Source organism: Rhamphochromis longiceps, linkage group LG20 (genome assembly GCF_057381845.1).
Source record: "Rhamphochromis longiceps isolate RC_006_pf linkage group LG20, R_longiceps_female_GT1.1, whole genome shotgun sequence".
NCBI classification, from domain to species: Eukaryota; Metazoa; Chordata; class Actinopteri; order Cichliformes; family Cichlidae; genus Rhamphochromis; species Rhamphochromis longiceps.
Genome location: NC_140576.1, coordinates 28,099,659 through 28,121,077, shown reverse-complemented (window position 1 = coordinate 28,121,077; position 21,419 = coordinate 28,099,659). Strand labels below are relative to the sequence as shown.

At 38.8% G+C, this 21,419-nt stretch overlaps 1 protein-coding gene across 1 annotated transcript; it reads right to left on the bottom strand.

The window, feature by feature from the left end:
• Positions 1 to 1,724: 1,724 nt before the first annotated feature.
• On the bottom strand, positions 1,725 to 21,168 carry slc9a8 (solute carrier family 9 member 8). The gene is made up of 16 exons (XM_085394233.1): positions 20,816 to 21,168; positions 20,255 to 20,439; positions 19,035 to 19,115; positions 16,092 to 16,150; positions 11,576 to 11,659; positions 11,014 to 11,115; positions 10,689 to 10,723; positions 9,576 to 9,719; positions 6,376 to 6,517; positions 6,168 to 6,273; positions 5,952 to 6,068; positions 5,783 to 5,865; positions 5,587 to 5,698; positions 4,172 to 4,392; positions 3,297 to 3,446; positions 1,725 to 2,731 (listed from the first exon to the last, which is right to left on the bottom strand). The coding sequence occupies exons 1-16, from the start codon at positions 21,052 to 21,054 to the stop codon at positions 2,618 to 2,620; spliced, it is 1,974 nt and encodes a 657-aa protein (XP_085250359.1). The 5' UTR covers positions 21,055 to 21,168; the 3' UTR covers positions 1,725 to 2,617.
• Between the last annotated feature and the right edge of the window lie 251 nt (positions 21,169 to 21,419).

Sequence of the window (21,419 nt, the reverse complement as noted above, 5' to 3'; positions counted from 1 at the left end):
TGTTGTTAGTTATATGACAATTGATTAGTATATTTGGTAATACTGAAGCTTGGAAAACCTTTGTTAAACTCTATGCTACCATTTGCTTTTTCTCCGCCAAAATCTCCGGCGTCTGACGTCACCTACAACATCACTTCCGTCACTTACCTCTCAAGTTGTATTTTTGAGGAATAATTTTATTATTGAACAACAACCATATGTTCTCAATGAACCCAAAAAACTCATTAATATCAAAGCTGAATGTTTTTGGAAGTAGTTTTTAGTATTAGCTATTTTAGGGGGATATCTGTGTGTGCAGGTGACTATTACTGTGCATAATTATTAGGCAACTTAACAAAAAACTAATATATACCCATTTCAATTATTTATTTTTACCAGTGAAACCAATATAACATCTCCACATTCACAAATATACATTTCTGACATTCAAAAACAAAACAAAAACAAATCAGCGACCAATATAGCCACCTTTCTTTGCAAGGACACTCAAAAGCCTGCCATCCATGGACTCTGTCAGTGTTTTGATCTGTTCACCATCAACATTGCGTGCAGCAGCAACCACAGCCTCCCAGACACTGTTCAGAGAGGTGTACTGTTTTCCCTCCTTGTAAATCTCACATTTGATGATGGACCACAGGTTCTCAATGGGGTTCAGATCAGGTGAACAAGGTGGCCATGTCATTAGTTTTTCTTCTTTTATACCCTTTCTTGCCAGCCACGCTGTGGAGTACTTGGACGCGTGTGATGGAGCATTGTCCTGCATGAAGATCATGTTTTTCTTGAAGGATGCAGACTTCTTCCTGTACCACAGCTTGAAGAAGGTGTCTGGCCCATCAAGACTCACTCTCATTTCATCAGTCCATAAAACCTTAGAAAAACCAGTCTTGAGATATTTCTTGGCCCAGTCTTGATGTTTCAGCTTGTGTGTCTTGTTCAGTGGTGGTCGTCTTTCAGCCTTTCTTACCTTGGCCATGTCTCTGAGTATTGCACACCTTGTGCTTTTGGGCACTCCAGTGATGTTGCAGCTCTGAAATATGGCCAAACTGGTGGCAAGTGGCATCTTGGCGGCTGCACGCTTGACTTTTCTCAGTTCATGGGCAGTTAGTTTGTGCCTTGGTTTTTCCACACGCTTCTTGCGACCCTGTTAATATTTTGAATGAAACGCTTGATTGTTCGATGATCACGCTTCAGAAGCTTTGCAATTTTGAGACTGCTGCATCCCTCTGGAAGATATCTCACTATTTTTGACTTTTCTGAGCCTGTCAAGTCCTTCTTTTGACCCATTTTGCCAAAGGAAAGGACGTTGCCTAATAATTATGCACACCTGATATAGGGTGTTGATGTCATTAGACCACACCCCTTCTCATTACAGAGATGCACATCACCTAATATGCTTAATTGGTAGTAGGCTTTCGAGCCTATACAGCTTGGAGTAAGACAACATGCATGAAGAGGATGATGTGGACAAAATACTCATTTGCCTAATAATTCTGCACTCCCTGTAGGTCGCCTAACTCCAGTACTAATGCATTCAATTATTAACGGAATGTATTTTTTATATTATGTTATATTATATGTATGTGTGTACATATGTGTACATATATATGTGTATATATATGAGAGAGATATTTATTTATTTTTATATTCTTGTGGTACTCACAGAGCTTGTATAGAAGCCATTATCCATAAACGGCACATAAATATTCTTCAAATAAATACAAAAAAAAAAAGACATTGCCATCTGACATTCATTGGTGCCCGGGATCAAAGGAAATACTTTGTGAACAAGGTCCACTTTTAGACAGTGTAGAGACAGAAATCTTACCCACAAATCAGCATAAACACATGGAAGTTAATTGTTTTTAGAGCTAAAGTATACATAGAAATGAAAGCAATTTCCCATTTTTCAGAGCAATAGTCTAGAATTTAGCATTTAACTATTAGTTTTATCCCACCTGCTAAACTAGTTTTAACTCTCTCCTGCATTTCTTTTGTTGCCCGGTACTTGGTCCTTTTTAAAAATCTTTATTACATATGTATCAATATATATGCTTAAAATTTACTCAGAATAATTAATTAACAAAAATGTGGAGACTTGGAGAGAATTAAATCCAGTTGAATAGCTATTCAAACCTCTGGCAGTATATAAACATTGGCGCCATTGTTTTGTATCTTCCCCCTCACAATCTTTAAAACTTCCATTGTACTTTTAACTAAGCAAGGGACAAATAGAAATGATAAGGTGCTTTAGAACTGAACATTTTCATCACAGTATCACTTGAGTTTTCCCTTGGATTGAAAGATTCATTCAAAAAAAGAAAGAAAAACACGAGAAAAGTTTCTGAGAATCAGCAAAACTCTCTTCCTGCTGTTCAACATGTCAATGGTGCATACAATCAGATATCCTGCCAATTTCTTTACAAAGTAACAACATGTTTTTTCTCATTCAGTTTTACAGTGTTAAATGTGAGTTTTACTCGGACTGTGACTTGACACATTCCACACATTCCTGTGGAGGAAATGAAAAGTATGCTCATTTTCACAGAGGGACACACAAACCACAGCCCACACAATGTCCATAAATTGGCTTACAAAAAAAAACAAACAGTGAAAGTGATCAGAGAAGTTCGGCTTCTTCTTCGTCGTCCTCAGAGCCCGACGGTCCTTGTCGAACTTCTTCGTACCACTTGTTGGTCAGAGTCTTCATTTGGATCCGGCCATGTAACAGGTCCTGTTAAAACACATCAGACACACAAAAATTTGGCAATATGTTAGAACGAACATGCACATACAGAAATAATCACACAAAGATGCAGAGAACTGGACAAAACAAAAGATCTGGAAGTCTTAAAGCAAAAACATTTAGACACTTGTTCACCACAAGTAGTTGTCAGAATTGCTCAGACATATTTCTCAAATATTTCTATTAGATTATTGTTTCTGTGTCTAAACATGACAGTTTCATTTTGATACAAGAAACAAAGCCCTACATAACATGACACCCCCCCCCCCCAGAAAACTATAAATATAAATATAGGAATAAACCCTTGGGCAGAAATGTTCATGCAGGCATCTTTACACATTTCCTGACGACACAGATTCTCATCCAAATCAAAACGCCCCTCGCAATGAATAAATACATCATGATAATGTGAGATATATATTAATTGTGGATAAATCCCAATGACTGAGGACAAAGCATGACAACTGGAAAATAACAAAGTATTAACAAAGGATTGTGATCGTTTTTTTAAGCTTTATGTGCCACACAAAAGACTTCCCCCCGATTCGCTTACCTCCTGTGTAAGCCTGCGAGTGAAGAAGGGGTTAAGGTACTTAGCATCCAGCCACATGAAGCCCTTTAGGTCTTGCCTCTGATAGATTTGAGCCTCATACTCCTCCTCTGTCAGTTCTGATAGATGCTGCTCTGACTCAATGGTATTACCCTGTAGAGAAAGATGAGCACAGAGGCTGAAGTCATATAAACATATAAAGCAATTAAATTAGAGGGGGCAACAACGCAAGGAGGAGAAAAAGATGAACGCAGGAAAAAGTTCAAATGGCAGAAAAGCGGTGAGACTGGTGAGTCAAGATCACACACAGAAGGAACAAAGACGAGAGGGAAAGAGCAAAGGGACCAAAGAGTGAATTACATCAAAGAGGGCTGGAGACCCGTAAGGAAAAATGGGGATTTGATAGATCTCGCAGCTAGCACCTCAGGGGGTAACACTTAGCTTTGGAAGACATCAAACATGCAAATACTATACATGCAAGTCATGAAAACACACCACCATTAGCTTCAAATGACCTCAATAATAGGATCTACTTCAAAAGAATGACCCATTATATTGAGCTAGAGCTAATACAGTTAACTGAAATATTAAACACAAGAGCTTGATTTGGGAAAAAAAATTTATTAGTGCCACTGGCTAAGGTCTATTTGTGCCTGTCAGAGGTTTGGTGTTTTCAAGTGTGAATCTCTATGATAGCAGTCCATTCCCCCTCACTGATTCAGTGTCCTTCACAATCAACCCTTTGATGTTTTTTCCCTCTGAAGTGCGCAGAAAGAGCCCGATGGCAGATGAGAGGATGGCGCAGCTAGTACCAATACAGACAACAAACTCTCTGTGTGCCCCCCGTGTGCTAGAACCCTGGGTGCTTCAATCATTACCATCTTTTGTGTCTTGCTGAGATTGACGTCCTTCTTGTTTTTACGCCGTGACTGGCTATCCTCAATGTCCATGATGCGGATGAGTGGCATGGTGCCACCCCCGAGGAAAAGAATGGTAAAGAGCACGATGATGATGGTGGTGGTGCCAATTAGCTGACGCTTCTCAATGGGTTCCAAACCCAAATGAAGGCTCAAGGCATAGGGAATAGCACCTCGCAAACCTAGCAAAGAAGGGGGGAAAAAAAGCAGAATGAATGGAAAAAGAAAACATTTAGCATAATGGCTTTCACAAGAAATGGTTATCATATAAAGCTCGATGTGTTTTGACTTTTTCCACATTTTAGTTTTAATGCACAAGATATACAACAGGAGCACGTCTCTGTTTAGTTAAATGATGTTTATTGTGTTCAAAAACAGTAGGACAATGGTTGTCTGCTATATCAAAAACTAGAAGTTTAGACTTACTAAACAGGCACCACAGTGTGAAGTCTTTGCTAAAAAAGTTTACTGCTTCAGTGCTTCATACCACCTTTATTTTCAATGACAGACTCAGACCTCCTCAGCACGATAGATAGCATCATAGCAGAAATTTCTGGAGAGATTTTCTGACTATCTTTAGAGACGTTTTTTCAGATGCTCTTTGCTGTAGTGGTGTGTTCCTCTAACTCTCTCTTTCAACTACCCCGACTGCATTCCACAACACTCAGCCTGCTTGTTCTGGTCAGTTTTCAATTCTTCAGAAACTCTTTGCAAAATTATCACGATAAAATATTTTGCTGCTAAAGAGTCTTGAGACTGGAAGTCATCTTGTTAAGCAGTACTTTGTTACTCCTACAGGCACTTTTGATGCAGTCGACAAATTTTATTGTCCGACCTCACAGAAATCACAGGTTTATTCACTTCTGTTGCGAGTTAAAAAATAAAGTCGAAGCAAAATATTCATTTGATCTCTAAATAACTACACAGAAGTCAGTGACTATATTAATCTTTGAATACAGAAAATGCTGCTTCAGTGATGCTTTTCTTTTTTCACTAGCTGTCGCATTCACAAGAATTTCAGAAAATTTGACCTCTGACCTTGACGATGCATCTCACATGCAGCATGTAGCAGCGTTCTGGGACACTAAGTTTTACCCAGCCAAAAAACATCGATTATGAATTCATTTTTATATTATAAAGCAGAGAAAAAGAAATCAGACATTCTTTTGATAAGGATAAGCTAAAATCAGTCCATGTTCTATCAAAAATGTGATAAACGCAACCGATTTTCCACAACAGCTGCAGAATAACACAAACTCTACTTTCATTTGCAGCCGGAGATGTGCGCACTGTGTTAGTGTAATGAGTGTGGTTTAGACACCAATAAAAAGATGACGCCCTGTAATTAACGAAACACATTAGTCATGTCATCTCACCACTAAACCACATGATGAACATCATCTTAGGTGTGATCTTGTGGTCCCTGCAGAAGTTCAGCAAAAATGACAGAGGGAAGATGTTCACAGCACGGCCAAGAAGAACCAGGACCTACAGAGAGAGAACAGCTGTCATTCCTGATTACCGTGGGAATAAGCAGACAGATTAAAATGACATCAATAAAAGACAACTTACTATGCACCAGATTACAAATGACATTTCAAATTTATGAGGGAAGCTGAAGATGGAGAGGCCGAGGAACGCAAACACACACGTCTCTGGAGAAAGAAGTTAAGAAAGCAGTGAAAACTTCTGATAATGACAGCCAGCGGTGAACTGGGATGCTAAGCGAGAATCTACTGACCACACATAAAGGCCACAGTGCGCAGTGTCTGCTGCATAAGGATCTGGGTGACAGGAGATAGATTGTGATGGGTGTAGTGAGACATCACAATTCCCGCAAACAGGATAGACATTATTCCTGTAGGTGGAAACAGATGGGAGATGGAGGTCAGAGGAAAAGTCAAACATACAAAACTATTCATGTATTCATTATGTGCATGTGATTGTATTGACCCACCAGACAATTTGATTCCCTCTGCCAGTCCATAGGGAAGATAGGCAAAGATGATCATCATCCCAAACTCCAGCGATGGCGTGTTCCTCAGGTCAAAGTGTTTCAGAAACTGATTCAGTAAGTTAGGGAATTGAAATAAGGCCAGACCAGAAAATACAATTCTCACACATATAAAGTACAAACACATGCAAGGAGAATGGCGGCTGGATACAAGAGCTGAGATGAGTCCAGTGAGGGTTCCCAGTGCAGCAGAACCGAAAAACATGTTAAGGAAATAACCCAGAGCTTGTAGAAAAGTCTCCCAGCCTGTTACCGTGGAGTTGTCTGAGCGGGAAAAGAAACCCTCCGCTGTGCTGAAAAACAAAAAAGGGAGGAAAGTAACAAATTAAATCTCAGTGGCACTGTGATGCATTTAGTCTCGTAATATCTTCAGTTGACACTAGAGGGCAGAAACACTCCACCAAAATTAGGAGCTGGAGAGAGCAGGCATACTGCAACTATCCTGTTGGTTCAACTGAGATATTTGTACCATACATTTCAACTTGTTTCTTTATTTTCATCACAATAAGAAACAAACTGTAAGACAAAAGTTCCCAAACATTTACTGTGATCTGTGATTACCAGAAACACCAAAATCTCTTATAGCGTGACAAATGATTATCTTGGTGCTGGCACCAAAAATGTTGCATGTTGTGTATTTCATAAATATTAGTTTAGCTGGATTCACAGTTTACATCCTATTTATAATCACAATGTTTATTAACAGCCTTCCAAGGTAAAGCATTAGCTTCTGCGTGGCGTTTGGAAATGGCTGGGCCAAACTACATGATTGCTTTCTAAGAAAACCACTTTGTTGGGTGCTAACAATAAGCACACTGCCAGGGCTGCTCAGTCAGCCTATTTATTATTTATGCACTCATTTAGACCTCAGAGACACCCGGATACTTAAGATCACTTTGCACATTTATCCTGTAGTGAGTAGGAGAGATAAGGAGCAATAAAGGGAGTGCAGATACTGAAGCTAGTGTGTGAACAGGAGACCCGAACACTGTTTCTGTCAAACTTGTCTGTCAAGTTTCTGTCGCCTGTCTGAGGTAGTCAGTAAGCAGATAATAACAGTAGAAACTAGATAAACATTCTGAGTAGCAGATATTCTGAAGAAAATCTAAAGGTGTGCCAAGACAAACTTCAGTGATAAGTTCAGACATTGACCACTTTCAGCCGTCCAGCCACTGGGTTTCATCCTTTTCCCGATTTTGATGGCAGCCTGCTCACATCCAGTAATTTAATGTCTATAAAATCAAAATATATTGCTATTTCTATCCTCTTCAGTCTTACCCATGAAAGCAAAATGAGTCATCTGCAAAAACTAGGTCAAGTTCAAAGGTTGGAAAATGCCTGACATCAAAATTTTAAGCCACCGGTGTGTTACTGTTGGTGTGTTTAAGAGGTCTACTGCACTCAACCAAATAATTAAGCCTTGAGGACAATATAAGTCAGCACAAGAGCACATGAGTATATGTTTTAATATGAAAAATATCCCTCTCTCTCTCTCTCCTTGCTTTCTCCTCATGTAACCTGGTCGAGGCAGGTGGCTGTCCTATCTGAGCTTGGTTCAAGAATGTTCTTCTTGTTAGAATAGTTTTTTTTCTCCTCACTATTGCAAACATCAGTATTTACTATAACGTGAGACAGCAGGCTATACAAATACATATGCCCCGAGATCCTGAGTTGAGTGCTGTTATGAATGAAGCGCTATATAAAGAAAACTGAACTGAAATTTAATTAAAAAAAATACTGAAAATGTAGGCATTTTATACATATACATCAGTAGATCTTTATTGTGTTACTTAATGATGTATTTTTCACAGAGTTGTATAGATTGTATATAGATTGTAACTCTTGTGGTTGGCAGATCATGCTATTGTTTCCTGTTTTGTTCAAAGTGCAATACACCACCCAATTTAGAAAAATGACAACTTGCTCATACATCCTCTTACAGGATGTAAGAGCAAGTTGTTTGAAATATGCTTGTGAAGATTTTCGCAGTAATAACTGCATTATTACCTAATCCACCACCCATTCTCTCTCAAGACCCAATGCAGGGTTGTGCGGAGGAGCTAAAGCCTCTATCACAGTGGCCATAGGATGAGAGGCAGGGTACACCTTGGCCAGGTTGCCAGTGTGTCCGAACATAAACAATGGCTAATGTTTATGTTTATTCTGTTAACTTCATGGTCTTCTTGTAAATGAAATGCCACCGTTTACTTTAAAATGATCGCATTTCCTTCTCTTCTTTCGTGAACTCAATGGCCTTTGTTTCAAAATGGGAAAAAATGTTAAGCTTATTTTATGCACCAACAATATGATTGAATAAAATTAAACTGATCAGGAGAGCTGCAGTTCAGTAAGTGCTGTAATGGGCTAATATGATTTCAGCTAAAAGCAGGTACTGCTATTCTGATCCCACTTTATAGCTAGTATTTGTTTGCATTTTGTCTAACTGGTACCTGTAAAAGCAATTTGAATGAACTAATAGCAGTCCGTGCTTGTAACAAATGTTGAATTACTTTGAAAGAAAGTAATCTTAGAAGTGTAGTACTTGTGATGTTTTGAAACATGTAATTTTTTGCTGATTTCTATGAGCATTTGGGGATCTTTATTTGTTGTTATATGACTGCCACAGTAAATGTCTATTACAGACCACAAAATGCCACAAGAAATATCTTATCCCCCATGTGTCTAGTTTAATGGACCTTAATGAGGTGATCACAGTCAAGCAAGTTGGGCATACTAATATGTTTTCATTTGAAACAATTTTTACTATAATTAAACATGGGATCCAGTCAAGTGTTTTAAGAATTGAAACATTGAGACTTTTGGAAATCCTGCTGACCCATATTAGCTAGAAATTGTTTTAGTCTGAACAAACAGAAAAAGAGAGTTTTAGAAGCATCCATGTTCACTATTCGTCATACCTTGATTTGTGAAGCCCCTGTCACATAGAACTTTTCCAGTAGAAACACATTAAATCAGCCCTCTACTAACAGTGGTTAATTCAGCATGGATAAAGAATTACAGGGACTGCTGAACTTATCAATGCCAGCAGCAGCTATTGCTTTATCATGCTAGTAGTGCCTACATGCCAAGGTTATTAAATAAACCTCATCTGTACAGTGATCAATGTAAAAAGCTGTTTTAATATGAAAACAGAAGTTTGGATTTGGCCTCAGTTGCTGTTAGATTTTAAGACGCTATGTTGTGTTGTACATCTAACCCTTGTATAACATCTGCAGAGTGCAGACTCTATGCATGCTGTCCTTAGGCCTACTTTTTGATAAAGACTGGGAAAATGTAAATGTGCCAGTGTGTGCAATGGAGAATATTCAAGTCATGAAGGAGTGTCCTTACTTGGTGAGGACAATGGAGACAGCATCGTTGAGAATGCTTTCACCAAACACCAGCATATTAAGGACTGGGTCCACGTTGAGTGCATTGAATATGGCAATGGTAGCTACAGGGTCCACGGCTGAGATCAGTGAGCCAAAGGCAAAGCTACAGCAAAGTAGAAGGGAATGAGAACGATTTACTTCATTCATAAAAGAAATTAAGACACAAACACATGTGGGCAGTAAAAGAGGAAAAACATTTCCAAAATAAATAAGAGGAAGCAGGAGACAAGAAATATGATTTTTACTTTCTCTGACTTTAAAGGAGTCCGAATGCATACAAAGTAGCACACTTTAGTACTAGGAAAATAAAACATTAAAAGATTATCAAAAGTTTCCTGGGAAAAAAAACTGACAAAAAAACCAACTAAACAAAAAACCGCAGAAACAGGTGTAAAAATGGAGCAATTACTCAAGAAGTCAAGAGGCTGTATTGGGACGTTCCATCAGAAAATCTATTGAGCTATGTACCCTACATTCTAAAAAATCCCCCAAATGTAAACTCCTTTAAGTTATTTCTGAGTTATTTTCTTTGTTTCATTCAAAAACAAATAAAATACGTAGGCTAAAGTACTGCCGGAATGTGCTAGTTGCTAGAAAAAACACATGGGTGTGGAGTAACATGCTGTGTTTGTACTGGATATGTCTCTGGTAGGTGGATTATCCTGTTACTTTGAACTCCTAAAAGACAAACCCTTCAGATGTAGAGGGCACAGTTCAAACTAAGTAGGAAGAGGGTGTTATTAAGAATAGAGGGGGAAAAAAAGAATAAGATAAGATAATCTTTATTAGTCCCTCACGTGGGAAATTTGTTAATTTTCCCACGTGAGTAAGTTACACTAGTGAGTAAGTTTTGACCTTTTGTGGCTCATGTAAAAATGGTAAATTCAAAGAATTCACACTAGCAGAAAATGATCTCAGCTCAGTATGTGATTTCATCAGTGAAATACATGTTTAGTCCAAGACTAGGCTTAACACCTGTCAGCAAAACTGAGCCAAGTTTTATCTGACACAGAAAAATTCCATCACAATGAAGTAAGAAAGCTCACAGTAAATGCTTAGAAAAAAATCTCACCTATCAGTCATGGTCATCTTATAGATAACATCAGCCTGTGAGGAGGGTTATCAAAAAAAACAAAAAAACAAAACCCCAGATTGTTAAGCTGCAAGAAAACATCTGATTACGTCGATATCAGTGCTACAGATTTGTACAATAAGAAAGTGATAATGGTGATGCAGCAATAATTTATTTTTGAGCATATCCCATTAAACATTTCCTGTACTAACAAAACCTTGACAGAACATTGAAAATATTATATCATGAGGTCACATACTCTTTAACTGAATGAGGGCTGTGTGCCACGGGCCTGTGTTGATTACTAGATTAATAGAAACATCACCTGGCCAAGGAAATAGATGCCTCCTCCAACTATGAAGGCAGAGATAGCTGTGCCGATCACAGCAAAGAGGGTAATGGAACCAATGTTCTGGAAGAAGTTACCCTGAAGACACAAGAACATGCAGGTTAAGTATTAGATACTGCCAGCAAAAAAAATTATAGCATAATTTCACAGAGAGTTGTAAAAAACTAAAAAGACTGTGACCTTTTAGTTGTTTGGAAAAAATGAAGCCAGTTAATAATGTAAAAAATAAATAAAATATTGATAAAATAAAAACAAAGGGAGCAAAAACTCAATTATCAAAACAGAAAACACAAACAGGTGACCTGCTTAAGCCTCTTGCTGCTTTTGAATGATTTGTAGGTACTGCATTTGTAAATGTAACACACATACTAAAAGGCTCCAGCTTATTGCTGGGTTGCTCAGACTTTTGGTCTCATGAATCTTATTCCGTCACGCCTAAAGGTCAGTTTTGTCCTTTATAAATATATGTGGTGGTTTGTACTGTTCTAAGAACACGAGGGTGCTGGTTGTGTAAATCCAGCCTCATACACACACGTACCTTATGTAAAGAGTATCCAGATTCAAAGATGATGGGTGGCAAAAGCAAAAGGAAGAACATGTTGGGTCTGAACATTTCCTCCTCCTTTTAGGAAAATAAAAAACAAAACATTTTATTGGTAAATAAACTGCAGGTCAATAGTAACAAACTGATGAGGTACAAGTACAATTGCAAGTGTCATTACTGTAAAGTGAGACATGTGCAAGCATTGAGTCATAGTTTCAAATTTAAAGAAAACATTTGAAAACGTTAAAGGGAAATGTAACTGTGCTAGTCAAAGAAAAACAGCACTTAAATAATTTGGACTGTTACACATTTGACATTGTTAATCTAAACAGGAATTCTTAGCAATACTGTTAACGCAAAAAGTATGTACATGCCAGTAAATGATAAAACACTAACTTGTGGTTACACATTCAACAAACACTCCACATTATTCATCGGACACATGAAAGCCGGTACAGTGACCATCAGCTGACCTAATGAGTCATGGGGGAGGAGAAACGGTGAGGGCGAGGGGGACTGCCTGAGCTGTTATAGTTACAGCTCTTTATCTGACAAAACAAATTTGGATGTCGACTCCTCAACAATGAGCACACACACACACACACACACACACACACACACACACACACACACACACAACAGGTATTTGTCTAAGGACCGCCTGCCCTGCCTTCCTATTAGGCAACTCACCATTCTATAGAAGCTTTTAAACATGCTCACTTCAACATGCTGTAAACAGGCTGTGAGCTCATCGTTCATATAAACAAGAACACACACACACACACACACAGGGACCTTGGCTCTCTGATTATTTCAGCAAAATAATGCAATCTTTGTTGCTTCTCAGCTAACTGGGCCAGCCTCCAAGATCAGGCACAGGCATCATGTGCCCATGCCTTACGCTCTAGCTGCCAATGTGTCTGTGCATCATGCACCGTGTGTTCTTGTGTTAGCCAAAGTGTGTTTGGACGGGTGTGTCAACACACAGTATGCATTAATAAATGTTCATGCACAAGTTATATTTCTGAGCGGTTGACACGGCGGTTGCTTCTGTTAGAAAGTTTGAAAAAGGCAGAGCCATATTTACAGCACTCAGTCAACAATCTCCCTCTTTGTATTATGAAAGCCTGTCATGACGGCTGGTTGAACCTGAATTTCAATCCCAACAACCCCATTAGCAGATGGACGTTTAGACAGTTATTTCCACACTTGATGTGGCTTTCCTGGAAAGTATTGCAACAGGCCGGCAACACCTGAGTGCGTAACTTTTTTCTCACATACACAATCCCATTCCACAATCCTCCAATTTACCATTTGAGACACTATTTTTATAGAATTTGCTATCAAACACGATAAGTAGTTTATTAACTACTTATTTTTATTAAGTAGTTAATAAAAAGGTTTAAGAACTTTTCAATTAAAATATGCCAGCATATTTTAATTGAAAATATGCTGGCATAACTTCTTGCATAATCTTCTGCTTTTAGGTATTTGTTTTTTCCCTTTCTAAGTAATTATTTAGAATTAAAAGAGTATAACTGGAGTGATATAAGATGAGACAGAACCACAAAAAAAGAAACCAAACGTGTGGGTGCAGGAGCAGTCATTTTAGTTCAGACGGTAAATTTCTCAATATCAACAAAACCATGGCTACAAGCACAGAGGGTCAAGCACTGAGGACAGCCTGCGGAGGATGTACTGTATGCTTATGCTAAAAGGCTATGCCCTTGCTTACTTTGTTTTTCCAAAACATTCAAATTTCAGGAAAAGTAGACCAACTCTTGCTTCCAGGTTACCAGTTTCTCTCGACATTTAGGTCAAGCAGAAGTCTTCAGGCCAGGTGCTCAGGAATGAATATTAACACCAGAGACACATGAAAGTATGCCATGCGTGCACTGCGACCTGACGTCTACCACTGTACTCCCAAGGCACCAATGCACGTGTTCCTTTAATGCTAATAAAAATGCCAACTGGGAGGACTGAACAAGTACACATTGGTTTTTCTCTACACATACCTCAAAGGATTCTCATTACTTTGCAGGTAAGAGACTGGTTAAAAGTGGAGTGCAATAAATAATATTTATCAATGAATAAAACAATTAAATAAATTGTTAAATAAAACAGTCTAAAGGAGAAAGAATTGTTCTTTAGAATTTTGGGACAAACAAATGTTGTTGGGCGTTACATTTACACTGACTGACAAAGCACTAGACTTTAGGCAAGATAGCACTGCAATCTCCTCCTGAAACTGGAGAAAGTTATGGACTGATGAGGAGTAATGAGATTTCAGAAGCTGAAAGGAAAGATGAAATGGATAAAACCAGAAAGCTGACGATGGGTATACTCGGGAGAAGAGCTGATACAGAGCTTGAACTAAATGAGAAAAGATGAATGCCAAAGATGAAGAGAACACAGTTAAAAGAGAGTTGAGAGATAACAAAAAATATGAGTGCAGATGTTGAAGAGACCTTCATTTATAGTACAGGGTCCCTGGAGGCTTGATTTTGACAACCGGTGAAATCACCACATAAAAAAAAGCACAAAAAAGCCCCTAAAACCACAATTAAAACTTCTCTCATTCTGTCGCTCTCTCTCTCCGTGGCGTGGGAGACATCTAATAAAATATGTGCAGCCCTTTGGGGCTAAAACACACCACTGCTGCCACTGAAGCAAAGTGACAAGCCCAGATAGGACAATACAGAAAAGCTTAAACAGAGAGAGAGGTCTTGTTTGGAGTACAAATATTCTTGTTTATCTCTCTCTGTTTTGGCGATGAGACAAATTTCTACGATTGTAATACTTAATACCAGCATGCTACGTCCACAATCTGTGTCAGAAAACATGGGAGAGATGGGGGGGATGAAGGTAAGTATAAGGAAAAAACAGAGAGGCCTTCCCTGCATGTGCTAGAAAAAAGCACACAGGAAAAGGCTCTCTTTGTATGGTGGGTTGTAGTGAGTGCACTGAAGATAGAAAGCTCAGTTGTCAAAAGCAAAGACAGCAGATCGGTGGTAAAAAGGAAAGAGCAAATCCAGCAATAACAGGATGCTGCTGCCTGAGGGAGTTGTACACCCTTCAGGCAGGGTATAGGGCAGTCCTCCAGGCTGGCGAGATTAACCAAGTGGGCCAGCTGTAGAAATGCTCTAGTTGGATGAGGTGGCGCCAGCCTTACAGGCAGCTACCAAAAGACATTGATCAGGGAGAACAGATCCCTTTAATTAATTATAAAAATAAAGCACAAACCTACAAACAAATGTACAGTTTCAAAACAGCTGCAATTAAAAGTAAACAATAAAAAAAAAAATGCTTACAGAAGCCCAGTTCTGCCACTGGCAATCTTACTTCAAACTGGTTTCATCGTGCTTCACGGAAGCTTTTTAAAAAACAAATAGGTCAGACATAATTCATTTGCATTGTGTCCTAGGTCTTTTCAGGTCTCAAATGGGCTATAAACCACTTAGCATATCCATGCTCCAGCAAAGAAGCAGCTGCAAGCCATAGTGTAATTCATATTACTTTACTACTATTGAAGTCACTGCTGCCTAGACATAGACAGGAGAGCAGGCTTGTTTGCTACAACTTAAACACAAATACAGACATAGCAGTCTAGAGATTTACAGGACTGGGGCAATGTGTGGAAAGGGGCTCCAGGGGCTCTGGTTACTAATGTAGATGACTCAGCAATACCCTGGGGGCTCCAAGCTTAAAAGACAATGGGACCCTGTGTGCAAGAAACATTGGCATAACCTGTCCTCTTTTCCTGCCTCCCTTTCACTCTGCATATCCTTCCCTGTGCCTCTCCTGTTCACTTGTTTTCTAACTCACTGGCAGAGAACAGGGAATGTTAATTAAAGGGTCCGAGAACTGCGGGGGGGAAAAGGCTTGTGGGGGGGGGGCATACCAAGCACAAAAATGGTGCATGTCACAGGTCGATAACAAAGTTTGCATGATATGAATGATGACATTTGTGACAACAGGAACCAGGAAATTAATGAATGAGAGAAGAAAGAAATACGACGCAAAGATGAAAAATGAAAGCAGATGTTTTGGGCAGGTGTGGGAAGGGATTTTCTATGGAATTTGTTGCATTACAAGTTACAAGACTGTGCATTACGTAGGAATGCAACTGCACTAAATATGATCAATCACTGTATCTATCCAAAGTATAAAATGGGCAAAGGTTTTAGAGAATACTTTTGTATATTTTTTGTGCGTTTGTGGGAATGTAATTATTTTACTCCACTCTAAGAAAATCAAGCAAAACTAAGAACCACACATTTTGAATCTGAGAGCAGTGAGTGCAGCGTGGAGATAAGAAAGGTTGCTATGGGTTAAGCTGTGGACATGCACTGCATATGTGTATTTGTTTGTGTGCTTGCAGTGTAGACAAATGTGATTATTTTACCTAATGCTAAAGTAATCAAAACCAAAAAAAGCTACATTTTAAATTTGGACCAAGTGCAGTGCTGACAGAAGAAAAAAAACATGTTGAAACCCAGTAAAACTATACCTTCCAGTTGGCCAGTTCCTGGAACTCAATGATCTTAATGAAGCCTCCCATTAGAATCCCTGGAAAGAGTAAGGAAATACCAGTGTTTGAAAAAAAAAAAAGTTTACTACTTAATTTCATGAAAATCACGCAACACATGCTATTTTAGTGGTTTACAGTAAATACCTCATAAATGTCATCATAGTTCAATTATAACTTGTTTAAAAGAGCTATGGTTATACTTTTGTCTTTGAGAACATCCTGCTGGGGCTTCAGTTCTCTTTCTACACAACCCAGCAGAACATTAATTAAAAGGGTGATGAAACACAAAGCTTTGTAAAGAGTCGAGAAAAGGAGATAGATAAGATGAAGACAGAAATTAAACACGAGCCTCAAAGCTGTGTGTAAGTTCTAGATATATTGGCAGATGGAGAGTGATAGTGCAGAGGAAGACATACAAAGAATAGATGGGGAAAAAGGAAGTGATGAGGAAGGAAAAGCAGCCTTTTCTGATTTGTAAGCAGTGTGTTATCTCTCTTCAGCAGAGTCCCCTGTGACGAGGCCTGTCTTATATGCAGCAAGCAGGTCGTGCAAAAGCAAAAGGCCTTCAGGGTGAAGACAGATGGGTGTCACTGAATTATAGCGAGTGTAACTGCACAGACATGTAAAGAGGAAGCTGGTGGAGAGAATTAGAACGAGAATTAACCTAAATCGACTGCACAGAGGAAGCAAAGCTGCACCTCAGGAGAAAAATGAAATACATCTTGTTTTTTTTTTTTGGTTTTTTTTTTTTAAATTAAGTACTTCTTAAATATTGAATAAGGCTGCAAATGGCACCAATGAGTTAGTGTTTGCTCATCTTAAATCACACAGACAACCTAAAGAAAAATGATTTCCCTTAGGTCGTCTACCCTTTGTTTCATTTTGTTGCATAACACAGAAGAAAATTGAGTCTCTCTGTGTGTATAGAACATATGAGTAATATATGAAGTCTTGTGAAAAACGAATTACCCCCCCCCCCCCCCTTAATGCTGCCATAAGAATGAACATAAAAATGAATAGAATAGACTTTTACTGTAATTGTACATGTACAACAAAAGAGGTAATATGTCTGATTAACTGTTTATCAGCAAGTGTGTGTTACCTCTATAAAAGCTGAAGCCTGGGATGTTAACCCAAGTGCTACATCTCAGACACTACAGCCCTGAGTGAAGCGTGTCAGAAAAAGACTGAACAAATACCGCTTGCTTTTAACAGCTGCCAGGAGAAGCCACTTCTCTTTAAAAATGATTTGATCTTGTTTTGCAGCCACAGGATCTGGGTACCATGCTGTTGTGGAGTCAACTGTGAACTCCTCTGTTTACCAAAGTATTTTTGCTTTAAATATGTGGCTATCTACATGAAAGTTAAAGGTTGGCCAAAATTGGTTCATGGAAAAGGACTGAATGGCTGAAAAAAAAGAAAAAAAGAATCAAGGCGCTGCAATGGCCCAATCAAAGTTCAGATGTCAACCTGATTGCAATCCTTAACAGAGCTGTGCGTGAAGAAATTCCAGCGAAATTCAATGAGCTGAAGCAACGTTGTAAAGAAATTCCTCCACAATGCTACGAGAGACTGTTCATTTATACAAAAATCAATTACTTCCAAGTTTTTGCTGGAAAGGTTCTTCTACAAGCTACTGACTCATGTTTTTAACAAGAATGCAAAGACATCTCAACGTTTAAAACAATCCATATGCTTTGGTGCAATTCATCTACTGTCTGAAATAAGCCATTTCTGCTCTTCTGCCTTTAAGGCCACACCGATTTGAAGGAAAATTACTTCTGTTTGGCTGCTCCTCACAAACAGAAGGTTCAAACATTAGATGGCTGAGGCTGCACTGCCATGAGCTCTTAATATCCAATTGAGGATTACCCTCTTTGACATAATAAAGTTCCTTACAGAACGTTCATTGTAAAATGCTAAAATTCAGATAAGTCTGAAGGCTAAGTGTTTTATCTAAATTAGGCAGGGCAAGTTTATTTATATAGCAAAATTCAACAGCAAGGTGATTCAAAGTGTCTTACAGAGACATAACAAAACAAAAACAAATAAAAAGGATGATTTAAGATGAAAAAAAGGAGCAGTACATAAAATCAGTAGTTAAAATATAAGTTTTGAAATTTAAGCTTAAAAATAAAACAATGCGAATTTGGTGCTTTATTCAAATGCAGCTGAGTCAGGTGAGTCTTCAAACTGGATTTAAATAAACTGAATGTTTCAGATGATCTGAGGCTTTCTGGGAGTTTGTTCTAGATATATGGAGAATAAAAGCTGAATGCAGCTTCTCCGTGTCTGGTTCTGACTCTGGGAACTGATAAAAAACCGGATCCAGATGACCTGAGGGATCTGGAAGGTTCATACTGGGTCAGGAGGTCACTGATGTACTTTGGTCCTAAACCATTCAGAGCTTTATAGACCAGCATCAGAACTTTAAAGTCTATCCTCTGACGGACAGGCAGCCAGTGTAAAGACCTCAGAGCTGGACTGATGTGGTCCACTTTTTTGGTCTTAGTGAGGACTCGAGCAGCAGAGTTCTGAATGAGCTGTAGTTGTCTGACTGATTTTTTAGGTAGACCTGTAAAGATGCTGTTACAGTAATCAAGCCTGCTAAAGATGAATGCATGGACTAGTTTTTCCAGGTCCTGTTGAGACATCATATTGTCTTAATGTGTTTTTCTAAGTTTAGGTCTGAGTCCATCACTACACCCAAATTTCTGGCCTGGTTGGTGGTTTTTAAATTAAATGGAAATATGTTGACATAATATAATTTTTTTGGTGAACCTCCATTAATGTAAACATAAATATGACAGATAACAAGAAATAAAATTCTACTTTAATTACTTGGACAAATACACTTATGATGTTAAAATTTTAGTATGATGCCAAATGCAATTACAAATATAATACATAAGCAGTACTTACCTAAGGACACAACAGCCACACTCTCTGGAAGAAAATGCAGCTTGAACTTGATGAGCAGGTGCACCAATATGATGCAAATACCTGGGGGTGAGTGTTAAGAGAAACATACATCCATGTTAATAAAATCACACCGTCTCCCAAATATTACAGTATTGTCATCTTTTCTCAAGCTGCCTTCCTTCCAGTAACCAAATGCACAGGGATGTCAATGAGAGACGAAGAGTACCATTGAGCTCCAATTAAATTTCTTAATAATTAAATTTCTTGGACACTGAATCCAGGAGAGATTTACTGATTAAACCTGAATTATTAGTCATATGGGAAATGCTGAATTAAATGGCCTGTATTTGTATAGCGCTCTACTTAGTCCCTAAGGACCCCAAAGCGCTTTACACGTTCAGTCATCCACTCATTCACACACACTGGTGACGGCAAGCTACATTGTAGCCATAGCCGCCCTGGGGCGCACTGACAGAGGCGAGGCTGCCGGACACTGGCGCCACTGGGCCCTCTGACCACCACCAGTAGGCAACGGGCGAAGTGTCTTGCCCAAGGACACAACGACCGAGACTGTACAAGCCGGGGCTCGAACCGACAATCTTCCGATTACAAGTCAAACTGCCAACTCTTGAGCCACGATCACCCCGAGGCCAAATTCATTCATGCAGCAAGGTAATGAGAGGCAACGTTACAACATATACAACTATGTGGCTTCTAAACTGCTCTCTGAGATAATTTTTCCATTTTCCTAGTTTAGTAAACATTTTTTTCCATATGTTTCTTTAAACCAATGAGATGTTTTCTTAGTTTACAACTAAAACTGCATGCTTTCGCAGTGTAAATCAGTCTAAATAGTAAGTACATGTGTCATTCATGATAGTATCTTGGTTTATAATCTGACAGCGAGATAGTGGACTAATGTGCATAATGGCTACTTTGGATGGTACTTCATGTCCATTCAGTGTGTAACCACATCCTCTATATGCACTGGTATCATCCTAGATCCCCATCTACAAACTTGATTTAATAAAACACTAAATTGGTTCTCCATTATTATGGGTACGGGATGAATTATGCATGCTTTGTTAACCACAAGATGCAGATTTCCTGCTGTAAAACAATTTACTTCTTTTGGTCTATCCTGTTTGCTCAGACAAACAGTGATCTTGACAGACAATATGGAGTCAGACTTATTCGGTGATGGGTGAAAACACACTAACCAATAACAAGCAGGCTGAAGAATATGGTCATCCCACTGGACTGTTCTTCTTCTTGGGCCTTAACCCCTGTCTGCACTGGCAGAATGGGCTTGACTGTTGGGGGTGCCGGGGTAGTTGGCTTGACAGTAGTTGTTGTTGAGTGAAGGGTGTCATTGTAGTAGTTGTCGGTGGTGTCATTGGACTTACTGCAAGGCGACAGACAGATTAGATTCAGAGGTGACTATGTCAGTTATCTCAATATGGCTCAGTTACGTCTTGCATTTAAACAGCTGCCATTTTGATCTAGTCTAAGTTTAAGTTAGGTAGAGCTGAATGGAGCACATAAAAACATTTACCCAGTTTAAACAGATGGGATACAGATTTTGTTTTGGTGAAATTATGTTTGTCTATGTATTTTTGTACTTGTAATATTAGAAAGTATAATATTTATTTGGCATCCATACAAAAAATGATTAGGCTTGTACCGTGTACAAGCCAAACTACTGAAACTACTTCTAGCTAGGTACAATATGCCAAGTTAATCCAGAGAGAGTACTGAAATTAGTTTTTGCCGTCTCTGACCTGACCGATGACCCATCCTTCTGTAATTCGTTTGAATCGAGGTTCGAACCATGTTCTGTTTCATGGTTTTCTACTGACTGCCCTTCCTCGGCTATAATATTGTCCTGTTGGTTCACATTTCCTCCATCGTCATCTCTCTCATGCAAGGCAAGTGAGTTTTCCCTCTCTGCTCGCTCTGACGCACAAAAACTTACGAACAACAGAAAAAAGGACAAGACTTTAACAATAACGCCTCTCATCCTCAACCGACTTTTTTAAACATTAAAGCTACGTTTTGTAATTAAAAAAAGATCGTCTGTTTCATGTCGACAGCTCCATGTATCTGTTGACATTTCGACTCTACTTCCGGTTAAATCTTTTGCTGGGAGTTGTAGTTTTTTTAGCTACCGGGCAAGGCGGTATTAACTAAGGTTAAGGGAACATTCAAAAGTTGTTGATGTGTTCGTTTTAAAAAGATAGATATAGATATTTGGTCCCGTGAATAATTCAACTTTCATGTGTACATACGAAATGTTGGCGTTTACAATTCTTGTATTTCCACTTTCCCATGAGCCATTGTAATCTAACGTCAACCGTCTTCTTGGTGCTTCGTGGGTATTGTAGT